General features: G+C 44.6%; 1 protein-coding gene across 4 annotated transcripts in view; it reads left to right on the forward strand.

Moving 5' to 3' along the window:
- The first annotated feature begins 226 nt into the window (after positions 1 to 226).
- The window catches only part of MPPED2 (metallophosphoesterase domain containing 2), a 176462-nt gene continuing 162914 nt past the window's right edge, over positions 227 to 13774 (forward strand). For 2 of the 4 annotated variants that reach the window (XR_005796937.1, XM_040495552.1), the window contains exons 1-2: positions 227 to 608; positions 6373 to 6621. Coding sequence is in view for 3 of the 4 variants with exons in the window: in XM_040495552.1 (XP_040351486.1) it covers positions 6494 to 6621 (128 nt within the window). In the remaining variant the exon portion in view is untranslated. Of the gene's footprint in view, positions 609 to 2420; positions 2529 to 4797; positions 4821 to 6372; positions 6622 to 13774 lie in introns of those variants that run through there. The other 2 variants (XM_040495553.1, XM_040495554.1) reach the window with 2 other exon arrangements.

Below are 13774 nucleotides of genomic sequence, written 5' to 3' on the forward strand. Positions count from 1 at the left end.
CCTCCCCAGTCCCCTATGATTTTTACGCTGATCACACTCCTGGTGATGAACTTGCAGCTCTGCTTCCTGCTGCCTGCTTGACCCGAGAGCACCAGCAGGCTGCCGGCCTCGCCCTCAGCTCCCTCCTCCTCTTGCAACCCCGGGGCCTCGGGGCGCCAGTGCGGGTTCGAGCGGGCCGGGGCTGCAGGAGCGGCGCGCGAGGGCGCGGGGTCCCGCCGGGGAGCGCGCACGGAGCGGCGCCTCAGCCGCCCTGCTTCCTGGAGCTGTGCTCCTTTGACCCCAGTGGCAGTCCCTGTCACTGCACCGCTCGCGCTCCCTCTGGCTCGCCGCGCCCTCGCTCCCTCTCCTCGCCCCCTCGCTCGCTCTCTCCCCAGATCGAGGCTGCTCCCGTCCTTTCTCCACCCCCCCCCGCTCGTGCCGCGCCCCCAGGTCCCCCGCCCCTGCCCGCGGCGGGACCTCCGGGGTCGAAGGTTCTGGCCCGCCCGCGCCCCTCTTCGCCCCCGCTCGCCCCCCGCGCGCCTCCCGCCGGCTCCGGCCGCTCCGCGATGGATCGCCAGCTCGTTGGGCGCTGAAGGCATCCCCGGGACCCGGAGCGCAGCCCGGGAAAGGTAATCCGCCCCGGGAAGGGAGGCGGAGGGCGGGGGAGGGGGAGGAGGCGGCCGGGCGCCCGGTGCCGCGCGCGAGAGGAAGGGAAAAAAAAATGCACACACAAAGCGGAGCCCGGGTGAGAGGTGCCTTGTCAGAGGCGCGTGCGAGGGGCTCGGAGGCTGCGGACCGCGGCTGCCCCGGTGCTCCTGACATTCGCACAAGCTGGCGCTTCCCGGGCAATTCGGAACCCGAGGAGGGCGTATTTTCTACCCCAGAGCGAAAGCGAATTCTTTTTCAGGAGCTGTCGCCCTCCCACTCCCCATCTCGCCCCTCTGCTCATCTCCCCTCCCCCCTCGCCGCCCCCAGTCCTCAGCCCCCGACCTCCCAGGGTCCCCACCTCCCGCTCCCTTCTTCGCCGGGATTTCTCTGCAGGGGTGAAGGGGGTGTCCGCGAGGGGCATCAGCGAAAGCCAGGCGGCTGGGATGGGGGTGGGGACGAGGACTAGGCGAGCTGTTTACTAGAAAGTCCCGGGGTGATGTGTTCGAACCGCCCCGGCCTAGGCCCGGGTGCATTGTGTTGGCCCGAGACCCGGGCGCCCGCCGCGGCCCGAGCGAGGTGCGGTGGCCGGGAAGGCGCCGCGCAGCTTTGTGCTGGGTCTGCGCTCCGCGGCCGCCCCCGGGGCCGCCCGCGCGCGCGCCGCTCTCGCGCGGGGCTTTTTCTCACCCTGTCCCCGCGCCCCAACCTCGCTGTCCCCTGCCGCCTCCGGTCTCCGCGATCGCCGCCTGCGGAGCGAGTCGGCGACCCGGGCCGGGCGGCGGGGGACGAGCGACGAGAAAAAGTAACCGTTGCCGCCCGGTTTCTTCTCCAGAGAGGCAGGAGTTTCTTTGCCTATTTGCACGGAACAGGGTTATCTTTGTAAAGCCTTTGAATTCCGGGGTTTTGCGGCCTAGGAGGTGAAGGGGCATTTTTTTCCGGAGATTGGGAAGGGAGTTAGAATCCACCAACAAGAAGAGAATTTAAGGATGCCCCGGTGGGGCAGATTTATAGAACATTTACTATCCACCCACCCACCCCCCAACATACCCCCAAATTAAGTGTAAATGCGGGTCATGAAAAATGTGTAATTGATTTGAGATGCTACGAACAAACACAAACAGGTCGGGGTGGAAAAAAACAAACAAAACTTTAAGGCAAAGAAAAGATTTCTAAAGAGGGGGGGAAATCCGTAGCCTCCACACCCCCTTACAACGCTTGCTGGCTCCCTCCCTTCCTTTCTCTGCCGCTCCAGGAAAGCAGCCCGGCAGCGCCGGGGCAGAGAGCAGGGAGGCGGCGGTGACGGCTCCGGGCGCCGGCTCCGCTCTGAGGGTTCGGGGATGCCAATGCGCCCGCGAGGCTGACGTCGGGGGCGTGGGGCTGTGATGCTCGAGCGAGGATGGCGCGGTGTCAGAGCCATTGGCCGCCGGTGGTCATCAATCAATCTGGGGCTGGGGGAGAGAGAGAGAGAAAGAAAGACAGGCGCCCAGCGGAGCCCACGGCCGCGAGCGCCAGCTCCAACAGTGCCAGCAGCGGCGGCAGCAGCGGAGGCGACGGTGGTGGCAACGGGGGACTGAGCGAGTAAGGCGAGCTGGTGCTCCAGGAAGGAAGGGGGAGCTGTCGCCCGGAGGAGCCGGCCGTGAGCCGGGAGGGCAGGGCGAGTGTGTGTGTGTGTGTGTGTGTGTGTGTGTGTGTGTGTGTGTAGTTGCTGAAGGACACCCTCCCCCCGCAACTGCCCACCCTAGATTTAAAACAAACAAACCAATCCAAAGTAGAGAATTCCGCGCCCCCCGCCCCACCATATATAGGCTCCACGCGTTGCCAGAGGCGCAGGAGAAAAGTCCTGCCCTTTCTCTCCGAAAGAATGTGCCAGGCTGGTGTCCGCAGTGCTGGAGACAAGTTCAGGTGTAAGTGCGGCGGGAGGGAGGGCGCTCTGTGGACAGAGGCACGTGGAACTTTGTGCATCCCTCCCAAAACCCTGGCGGAGACGCCTCTGAGAAGGCTTGTGGGCATCGCTCCGGGATACAGGGATGAGTAACTGGAGGTGGGCATAAAAGAGTAGGGGCGTGAGTTGAGAAAGCTCTCGATCCGTTCGGCAGTGGGAGGAGAGAGCGAAATTTGGCGGAGTTGGAGCAGGCGAGTTCCAAAGTCCGGCCAGGCGGTCGGGCGATCTTCTTAGGGCTAGTGAATAAAAGGAGCATCCTTGTTTAAAGGAGGAAATCACGGGCTCCTTTCTCATAGGCTGTGCGGTGCGGGCTCCGGTAGAGAGGTCATGAGTTGTTGCTTTGAAACTTTTGGTAAATTGGACTTCTGGTGTCTAGGAGGTGGAGACAGTTATTTAATTCCCCAGCTTTTAATCCTTTCATTGCCAGCCGACTTTAAAAGGTTTTCCAACTAGATTCCTGAAAAAGAACATTTCAAGTTGCACAGCTTAAGGGACCCAGACGTGATTGCTGTCTAGGAAATGCAAAATGAGCCCACATGATTTTTTTTTTTTTTTTAAGGAGAAAATCAAACTAGCACCAATCAACATGAATGTTTGACAATGTCAGTCCCTTTTAGATTTTTCTTTAGGATTCCTGGCATTTAGTACCAGGTTCTTTTGTTTTGTGGAGTAAATGTGCTGAAGTATAAAATGAAAATTAAGAAAAAAAAAGGATACTGCTCTCTTTAGATATTATATGTAAAAAGTGATGTATGTGTAAGGAGGATGAGATGCTCCAAACTCTGATCATTTGGAAGGTTTTATTGCTTACATGTGTGAAGCAAGGTGAATCAGCTTCTGGATAGTTTTAGACAATGTATCATTCTGCTTTGTTTCAAGCTTTTCCCAAATTTCTCAGGTCAAAGGAGGGGCCATTGTCCCCTCTTTCTGAGAGTTTGCTAGGGGAAAAAAAAGTCTTCTGTGTGTTGCTGTTTAATATCTTAGGATATGTTCATTTTGTGATGCGAGTAGGGGTGAACACAATATTTTAAAGAGTACGCCTTTTCTTGACTTGTCTGTAAAGGTTCCTGTGAAAGTTTTGAAGCTCTCTGCCTCAGTCTGACAGTTTCTTCAAAGGACTCCAGATTAAAGAAGGTAGACACTGCAGGTGCACTCTTTCGATAAAACATTTGAAAGAGAACATGGTAAAGATGAATTCAAATGAGATGCCAGCCACCCATTTAGCCCGTCAGAGTTACAGGGGCCTGTGCTTGCTGATGAAAAGATATTCTATTTGTCTTGCTGGGGCAAAGGTGCGAAGAGGTACAGATGTTCACTTGATAGAAAAGGCAATCCTAGTTGGACTTTAGGGTCAAGTGGACTGTTTAGGACTGTGAGTTGATCACCTTCTAAGTTCTCTTCTCTGCTTCAAATGGGAGGGTCTAATGCTAACTACTCTAAGTCATTGCCTAGATATTTACATAATAGGTGTGTAAATTTTATTTCTAGGCCGTTTTGCTTAGCTTAATTAGTGAGTTTGCTCCAGAAATATTTAAACTGGTTGTGGCAGAGTGCAGAGATTGTGACTGAGAGGTCACAGTGGTGTAGACATGAATTTTGTTTCCTTTGCTTCTTAATGCTCTTGTATTTCACACAATAGACATTGATGGCAGGAACATAAGAATTGCCATGTAATTTTTACACCACTCTTTAATTTATGCAAACACTAAGTTCTCGCAGTCTGAAAATGCGTATTTTTTTCCCCTCTGTGCTTTGATGGCTAACATTCTTTTTAATGACAGTCATTTCTATAACAGGAAGATGTTTTCATTTGTATTTACTTTTCAGCGTGGCGCAATTATGCAGTTTTGCGCTTCAGTAGTGTCTCGGTACTTTGTGTCTCAAAAGAGAATTACAGTACTTAGAACAGGACTGCAATTTGAAGCAGGTGTTGTGTTTTACTGTTATGCAAAATAACAGTAAAATATAATTGTGGGGGAAATTAAGGAAACAGCTGCAAACTTGGTATGAAAACTGCTACATTATGATTTGTAAGCAGTTCTTCATAGATATCTTGCATCAAAGGAGCAGGGAAAGATTTTAATTTAGTTAATCCTACTGGCCTGGTTGTCTATCATCTGGTGCTTAAAGGACTTCTACCTCCCATGAAGTCAGGAAGAAGAAAGAGAACCCAAAGTGACACTTTGTTTAAAATGCCAGAACACCAGGGATTCATCTTTTGGCAGTGGCCTTGTGCATTAGGAACGAAGGCAAGGTGGGTGTTATTTAGCTTGCTTTGCTAATATGAAGAAGGCAGTGATTTGAGCGGAACACTGTGGAATTTCTTAGCCCAGCTAGCATATGGAGGACTACACAACCCCCGGGTTGTAAAATAATAAAATAAATGGCCTATGGCAGGCCATCTGCCTTTTGCTTGATATTTAAGGTGTTTCATGCCAAATTTAAATCTAATCTTGTTTTTCTAAATATTTTTTATTTGAGATAGCAGCTAAGATTCCCGGATCTTAATGGGGCACATGGCAAACATATTCTGATGTGGAGCACTTAAAGTAAGAACGTGGGTTACGCCCAAGTGTTACTCAAGGAGCATGCTCTCCGCTTCTTCTCTATTGCATTGATCAATTGCAACAGCCTCAATGCAGGGATCTGCTCTCTCAGTCTTTGCATACCTACTGTAGAAATAAACATCCTCATTTGTGAAGCCGGCACAGCAAATAATATACTGACACTTATAAAAATAATAAAAACTAATGGAAATTTTGAAAGAATGAAACCAACTACTGAGAATTATACAGCACCAAGCCAGAATGAGATGGTAGATGTAATGGCTGCCCCCCTTCAGTGTTCTCTTTGGGCTCTTAAGAGGGGCCATAATGAATGCATCCAGAGTCGTGGTCCAAGCCTAAATGTGTTTAACTTTCCCCCACGTGACTGGAGTGTTTAAAGAAATTATATTACATTTAGCAAGAACGATTTGCCTTACCATAAGATTCTTGGCCAGAGTGGAGTACATATGTATACCAGGCGTTGAGCACCTACGTTTGTGGGGAACTGCTTGTGAAAGAAAAAATTATGTGTAACATGCACATATTATGTATTATAATTACACACTGGTATCTATTGTAAGTGTAGCATTTTATTTTATTTTATTTTATTTTATTTTATTTTATTTATTTTATTTTATTTTTTGTGAAAGAGAGAGAGAGCAGGAGTGCTCAGGCTCCACACTGTCAGCACAGAGCCCGACAAAGGGCTCAAACCCACAAACTGTAAGATCCTGACCTGAGCTGAAACCAAGAGTCAGATGCCTAACCGACTAAGCCACCCAGGCGCCCCTATAAGTGCAGCATTTTAAATTTACACTGGTCATTGTGTTATATGACTGTGTTAAGCATTGAGATTTCAAATTATTCTATGATATCAACTCTGTACAGACCAAACATTCCAATTAGCAGGGAAGGTTTGGAAGATTCTCCACTTCGAGCACAAACCATTTATAGTTAGACACCATGGCAACTGTGGATATGCCCCTTCCGTAATTCATGTTAAGTGCCATAATTATAATTAAAGAGGAAATCTTAGTTTGAACACCGCTGAAGTGATTTGCTAGCAGCCAGCAGTGTTAGATGGACTGCAGTGTCCACTCTGAAGTACCTGCAGGGTGAGGGTTGGAAAAGGTTGTATCCACGAGGCAACAACACATATTAAGATTTTTCTTGAGCCAATTGCACATCCCGGTGTCCTAGCTGACGTTTCTTAAACACCTTTTTCTTTGTTCTCATTTTATAATTTTTTTTTTTTTTCAGAAATGCACAGTGGTATTGATGTGTAGATCCTTGGGTTCAGCGGTTGGCTGAAACACACCATGCCTGCTTCCATCCTTTGCTCCGGAAAGTTGTGAATTGCTCATGCCTATAGGGAGGAAGGATGGCTCATGGGATTCCTTCTCAAGGCAAAGTTACCATAACGGTGGATGAGTACAGCTCAAACCCCACCCAGGCATTCACACACTACAACATCAACCAGAGCAGATTCCAGCCGCCACATGTACATATGTAAGTATCACTCGTGAACCAAAAAAAAATTATCAGTCAAGAAAATAGAAGTAAAATAAGAAAGTCACTAATGACTTCTGTCAGGGAGAATAAAAGTTACGTGATTCGTAAAACAGATTGGTATCTGTGGTTCCAAGTACAGCTCAGAGGAATACTCTACATCTGTGTAACCTTTTCAGTTTTCAGAGTACTTTCAACCATAATTTGACTTGAGATCGTCAGATCTAAGAGGTGGTGGTTGGTTGCCCACATTTTGTGGACAACAGAGAGGTTAAGGTATTTGCCTACTGCCACACAGTGACTTTTGGCAGAGTCTTCTGACCCCTGGTTCAATTTGCTTCACGTTGCATTGTTTGCCTCCATGATGAAATATTTCTTTAAAATTTCTGTAGTTTTTCCCCCCACACCTCACCCCACTACCCCTTTACATTCAGCTGAGAAATAGGCCTAATTGGGACTAATTGTCCAGCCACTGCTAAATCCATTGTCTTGCCTGTTGCTGGTGGAACGTGTGCTGCATGCTGCAGGACTCCAACAATATGGAGAACAAAGGATTAAGGGACAGTGGAACAGTCGGTTCCAGGAATTGTACTTTTCTCTCGCTCCCTAATACTATTTAAGTCATGTTTCAGTTTTAAACTGTTTAAGGAACAGAGTGTGGGAGAAACCCAGAGGCAAGGGTTTTGCAGCACCTGGTGCATACCAGCTTGTTTCTCTTCCTTTGCTACAGGATGTGCTGGGCTCTCATCAGAAGGGGCAAAAGGTCATCATCTCCCTGGTTTATTCAATGCCTGGTGTTCATTCTCTATTAGACCCTTCCAGTGTCTTAACGTGAGTCTTTCATAGTAGGACTAAACCTCTTTGAAAACCATTGTATAGTCAAGAGAGAAAGGAGGTTAGAGCTCTGTTGACTGTTTTTTCCATTCCTGGCAGAACTGAACTTGGGGCCTAAGTCACAACCTCTTTTTCTAGCATTTGTTTTATTGGAGCATTTGAAAAATAGTAGGGCCCCCCTCCCCCCCCCCACATACAGAACACATTCACATACCTCCCCCCCGCCTTAGTTTAGAAACACTAGCCAAACAAAAAGATCTTTCTTGACTGCCTGGGTATTAGTGCAAATACTAGGATGTTACTTTGCAAGTATATTCTGTAGAGCCACTCAATTACCTATAATGGGATTTCTGGAAAAAAGAAAAAGAGAAAGAAATCCTTGGAAATGGTTAGTGCTAAACTATCTTTGAAGAATTTTATACTTTCTTTAAATCAGAATATATTCATGATGAAGGATTTATTAACATGATATTAAGGAAAAGTTTTTAAGGTGAATAAGATTTTCCTTTGTTAAAATGGCTTTTCTGAACAATAACTCGGTTCATTTCAAAATTTTCCTTTTATTCTTCTGCTCCTAATGATTTCTTTTTCTTCAAATATGTTATAGAATTTGTGCAAGCTGGACTTAGGATACCTTTAGCTCTGTTCTGCTCGTGTGACATTTTGTATTAAAGAATCACAAAGAACTTTGTGGATTCTGTTCCTTTCAGGCAAAAGAAAGTTTGTTTTGCCTCCAATTCCTTGGAAGATGCCTGATAGGGAATATCACCTTAAGTCTTTACTCATCCATGACCATAAGATTCTGCTGGTGAACTGTGAATGAACAGAGATATTAAAAAAGCATGTAACCTTACAACTAATGTGCTTAGATCTAGCCATGAGAAATTCCAAGGATCAAATTATACCTTTTTTGAAACTGTTTTTTTGCTTGCGAAATGGGTTTTGTAGTTGTAGCCTGGATAGCTGTGTAGCCCTTTTACTGGACATCCCACCTTGGAATAGAGGACACTTGCCTTTTCACCTTTATCACCTGTTGAGGTCATCCCACCTGAACCCTTTGTTCCAGCCATATAAGTTGCTTCACGGTCACCTGAGCACACCTTGGGCCTCTCCTTCTTGGTGCCATTGCTTTCATCCCTTCTCATGGCTGAGACACTCACATTTATGTTCTGCTCATCAAATACCTCGAGCCAGTTCAGGCCTCTCTGCATCTGTAAAACCTCTTTTATGTCTCCTAGTCCATACTGACTGTGCCCCCCCTTCCCAACACAACACCCCTGGTCGTTATTTCAGCCCATATCACCTGCATCATTATCTCTGTCTCCCTTATTCATTTCCTAAAAGCAATGATTGAGAGCGTGTAACAGTTGTTCAGAAACACTGATTGATGGGTTGATTGAGTGATCCATTGATTTGACTGTGCATTGAGATGAGATATTGTGACTTAGATTTGGAGCTTTTCATTGGAATTTTTCTGTTCTTTCTTAACATTTTGAGTGTTTGTACGAAGGTGTGAGAGTACCGTGAAGCTGCTGGCTCACTTTTTCCTTGGCTTGACTTTTCCTTGCTTGGTGCCCTAGCACAGTCTAGGCATGCAGGTCTCTTGGGTACATGTGATCATGTTACATTTCTTTTATATTAAAAAAGTGGGCTTATTCTAAATAGAAACTTATATTGTCTGGAAAATATCCATAAAATACTTAGTCTAAAATTCCTTCATTTTTTCTGAAATTTTCAACATGTTATGGCAGAGGCTTGTTCCTTTTCCCCGAAGATACTTTGTCTTTTCCACTTGAATAGTTGTTGATTATTTTGCATGGGATCCTTAAAATGTTTCCTTTCCTTTTTCATTTGCAACTGAGGTCCATGAAGACCTGTAATGGATCACCTGAACTGGAATTCCAATTCTGGTCCCTTAAATGATCTGTTGTTTTCTTTCACACAAACTATGGGTTTGTTTGTTTTTTTTTTTTTTTTTTTGGCCTTAATTAAGGAATCTCTCACTTCCCATTTAATTCAGGTAGTCTGACGTCAATTTTGTGACCCACCCTTGGCAATTTAGTTTTCTTCTCCATGCCTCAGTTTACTCATCTGTACACATTTGCACTAAATGATAGCTATGGATCTTTTTAGCTCTGACATACTGAGATTAAGATTGCTGTTAACACAACATTTATTTGCAAGGGGTTGCTATAGGGGGGATACATAAGACTTGTTTCCCATCTCCATCAAGATCATCACTGATTTCAAAGCTATTGTTTCAAGTGACTTGAGGAGATTTACTACTTGGTCTTGATTTGGTTTCTCCTGTGAGTTCTGACGAGGCTGTCACCAAGCTTTCTAAGAACCACTGGCCTGCATCTCTGCCTGTGACATAGGGAAGATTTTTTTTTTTTAATTGAAGTATAGTTGACACACAATGTTACATTCATTTCAGGTGTACAACATACTGATTTGACAACTCTATACCTTATGCTATGCTCACCACAAGTGTAGCTACCATCTGTTACTGTACAATACTATTACAACACCATTGACTATATTTCCTGTGCTCTACTTTCATCCCCATGACTTATTCATTCCATAACTGGAAGCCTGGATCTCCCACTCACCTGCACCCGTTTTGCCCATCCCCCACCCCTCTCCCGTCTGGCAACCATCAGTTTATTCTTTATATTTCTGGGTCTGTTTATGATTTTGTTTTGCTTTTTAGAGTCCCTCCCTCCCCCCCCCCCGTATATATATTATATATATATGTATATATGAAATCGTATGGTATTTGTCTTTCTCTGACTTAGTATACTTAGCGTAATACCTCTAGGTCCGTCTGTGCTTTTTGCAAATGGTAATATCTCAAGGAGGGTTTTTTTAAAGGAAGCAATCCTATGTGACCTTGGGAAAGAATATTAAAGTTCAGCTAGAGTTGACAGGGCAGAATTTAGCCAAGAATTTGTGTGCCCCTCTTACTCAGATTCTTGAATGTAGTATTAGATGTGATGATTGAAAACCAACAATTAACAGAACTTCATTTTTCTACAATCCCTCCATTATTTTCTTCAGTCCCACATATCCCTACAATTCCTCAACATCCCAGGCAGAATGTTGAGAAAATCATTCAGTATTTACTATTTTTAATGTTGGTGGGAGGAGGCGCTGAAGGAACCAATGTAGGTTTGAAAGCATCATAAGAATTTTGTATATTTTTAATTATCTGAGGTCCAATAAGATATTATAAAACTTTTTTAGGAGGGTATTCAGCCATCTCAGCTTTTGCACTGAAAGTCCTGTATTCTGGGAGACCCGTTAGTGCTGTGCTAACCAGGAGGGTTGGTCACCCTACTGAGGTTAATTCTTCACCTTTGTCTTTAAGGCTTGGTTGCTAGGAAGCTCACATCATATTTTATTTTCAGTTTTAGTCACTTTGTGTGTCTTTGTCTTCGGTTGTCAACACCCCTGGAATATCACTCTGCTCATGTTCTTTTACACTTGTTTTTGGGAGGCAGTGTAGTATGGTGTTTGACATCTCTAGTGGAATATGATTGTTAGATTTAAAACCTAGTTTGCACCACTTACTAGCTGTGTAACCAACTGTGGGCAAATGTATTAAGTTCTCTGTGTTTTCTTTTTCCATTTGTGAAATGTGGATGATAAAAATAGTGCCTATCTCAAAAGGTTGCTGTGAAGGTTAAAGCAGTTATTACTTGTGAAATTCCTAGAGGAGTTCTTAGTACATAGTTAATACTCATTATTTGTTTAGCTGTTTTTACTGATTGTTTTACTGAGTCTGCATTTTTTTGTTCTAAGCTGTCTCAATTCATTTTGAAAATCAGTGGAGTAAAAATAAGTGAATAAATAAGAAAGTCACTGGTAAGTTTTGTCCTACCTTCCTCAAGGAATCATTCCCAGCAAACTTTTCTTTTCTTTTTTTTTTTTTTAATTTTTTTTTTTTCCAACGTTTATTTATTTTTGGGACAGAGAGAGACAGAGCATGAACAGGGGAGGAGCAGAGAGAGAGGGAGACACAGAATCGGAAACAGGCTCCAGGCTCCGAGCCATCAGCCCAGAGCCCGACGCGGGGCTCGAACTCCCGGACCGCGAGATCGTGACCTGGCTGAAGTCGGACGCTTAACCGACTGCGCCACCCAGGCGCCCCCCCAGCAAACTTTTCTGAATGGGATATTTGGCTATCAGGGTTGGCAGGTGTTCTGACTTCTTGGTGCCTGTCAAGGTTATACACAACCTAGGATTACCTCACTTAACTTCCAGTTACTCCTTGGGAGTGACAGTCCTAAAGGGAGAAGGAATCCAGTGAACTGAGTGTTGCCTAGTTATTCTCTGTGAAATCACTGTGGCCTTCTTCCTCTTTGCCTGTTCTCAGGTTCTTGTACCCTTATCAATGTCTTAGGCTCCTCACCTATGGTTGTGGTTAACACAGGAGCATCAAGAATTAACTATAATCAGGATTGAGTGCAAAGGGCCGGAGCTTTGGCTAGGGAATGAAGACAATGTTCACATAATAGATGAGAATGTGATCTGAGATCAGAAATCTATATACAAGTGTTGATCCTGCCAGTTACTAGTTTGGTGAGTGATGATGGACAAATGACTGAGTCTTGTCGTCTGTAAAATGGGTCGAACGACCCTTTAAGACAGTTGTGAATATTAAGTGAGATAAAGCATATGACATATAGTGCCTGAAAGATAACAATGGATAACTAGATGCTGTGATAATATTTATGATCTTGTCTGTATGGTCTTGTGTCAAACTGGTGAACATGAGATACGCTTTAACATCTTCCTTTCCGAAGATACTTGGTTGTATAAAATCTGACAAGCCCAACTTGTGTTCTTTTTACTATATTGCATTGTATAGTACTTGTCAGTATTTGTTTGGACGTTGTGAGTCAAAAATGACCTGAAGCTTTTAGGGTATCTTGGTGATTCCATTCTCAATTCTTATAGGGTTTTGTTTGTTTGTGTGATCTGAAGTTCCATGTTTTGTGGTGGGAAGTAACTGTTTATTTCAGGTCCATGTTAGGCATCCTTAGATGCAAAAACAAAGTTATAGGAGGGAATTATGAAACGGTGCCTTTTGGTTAAAAAAATATACAAGTATGTAGAAAGGAACACCAGTGTTACTGGTGATTATTTAGGGAATGAATTGGGGGAGGGAGTAGTGGGTAAAGACCTTTCGCTTTTTATTTTATATGCTTGTATGTGGTTTGACTCATTTTTATAACAACGATGTAATGCTTTTTTGAGAAAAACATTTTTTTAAGAATGATAAAAATGTAATGTGTCTACAGGTCCTTCTGCTTTGTCTGCAAGATTTGCACTAAAGGCTGACACAAATGTAAATCTTCTACTTTCTTCGGGTCCACCTTCTTTGGGTGGCACTTGCTTTATTTTATGTTATAATCAAGGAATTGACCAAAGGCTGTTTATTTGTTCAGTATGATTCAACTTGCACATGTGTGGGAAGGTGGGGGCAGGTGTCAAAGATGCCGCCTCCTTTTTCATCCTATACCTGAAGGGAAGTTTGTCTAGTATTTTCAGGTTCACTTTTGTAAAAAAATAGCTTGCAGTAGTGGACTACTTGATAGTACTTCAGGGAACTTACATGGTAGTCCTGCCTTGGTCACTAATTAAATCTATGGTCATATAGTACATTGGGCTTCTCTTAATTTCAGGACTTGATGCCCTTTGGCGTCATTGTCTCCTACTCTGGTCTGGCAGCTTCAGATTTCTTCTGTTTCTTTTCTTTAGGTCTGTTTGGAATTAAGAACATAAATCCCTCATCATTAGTAGTATTCTGTAGGAAAAGGATATAATAGTGAGGCATCACGGGGATATGGTGGAGAGGGAGAAGAGACATGACCCCCTAACACTCACCCCAGAGGAAGAGTATTATCAGTGAATGAATGAATGTCTGGGGCTCTGTGAAACTGTACTTGACTAACAAGGTAGAAATTCATCCTTTGCTCTGGAGCTGGGCTGCATTAGCTGTTTGAAAAAAAAAAAATTCTAAACATTTTTTTCTCATGGTAAGCCACTCGTTCTCATTAGAGATTTATCACTGGCCTGCACATTAGCATGGCCATAATTTTTGTTAATGTTTTCAATCTGAAATTCATCGTGGAGATGCTGAATGGCCCTTTTCGTTTGCACTCCTATGTAAACACAGAGTATTTTTCTTTTCCTCTCTCATTTCTTTTCAAAAATAAGTTCTTTTTCTTATATACTCCCTGAGGGTACTGGTCTTGTGGTCCGTGACAGTTTGACTTCATTTTAGAGCTGACTTTTTTCTTGTTCTGTAGAT

This window comes from Herpailurus yagouaroundi, unplaced genomic scaffold, assembly GCF_014898765.1.
Source record: "Herpailurus yagouaroundi ecotype Mexico unplaced genomic scaffold, PumYag 187, whole genome shotgun sequence".
NCBI lineage: Eukaryota > Metazoa > Chordata > Mammalia > Carnivora > Felidae > Herpailurus > Herpailurus yagouaroundi.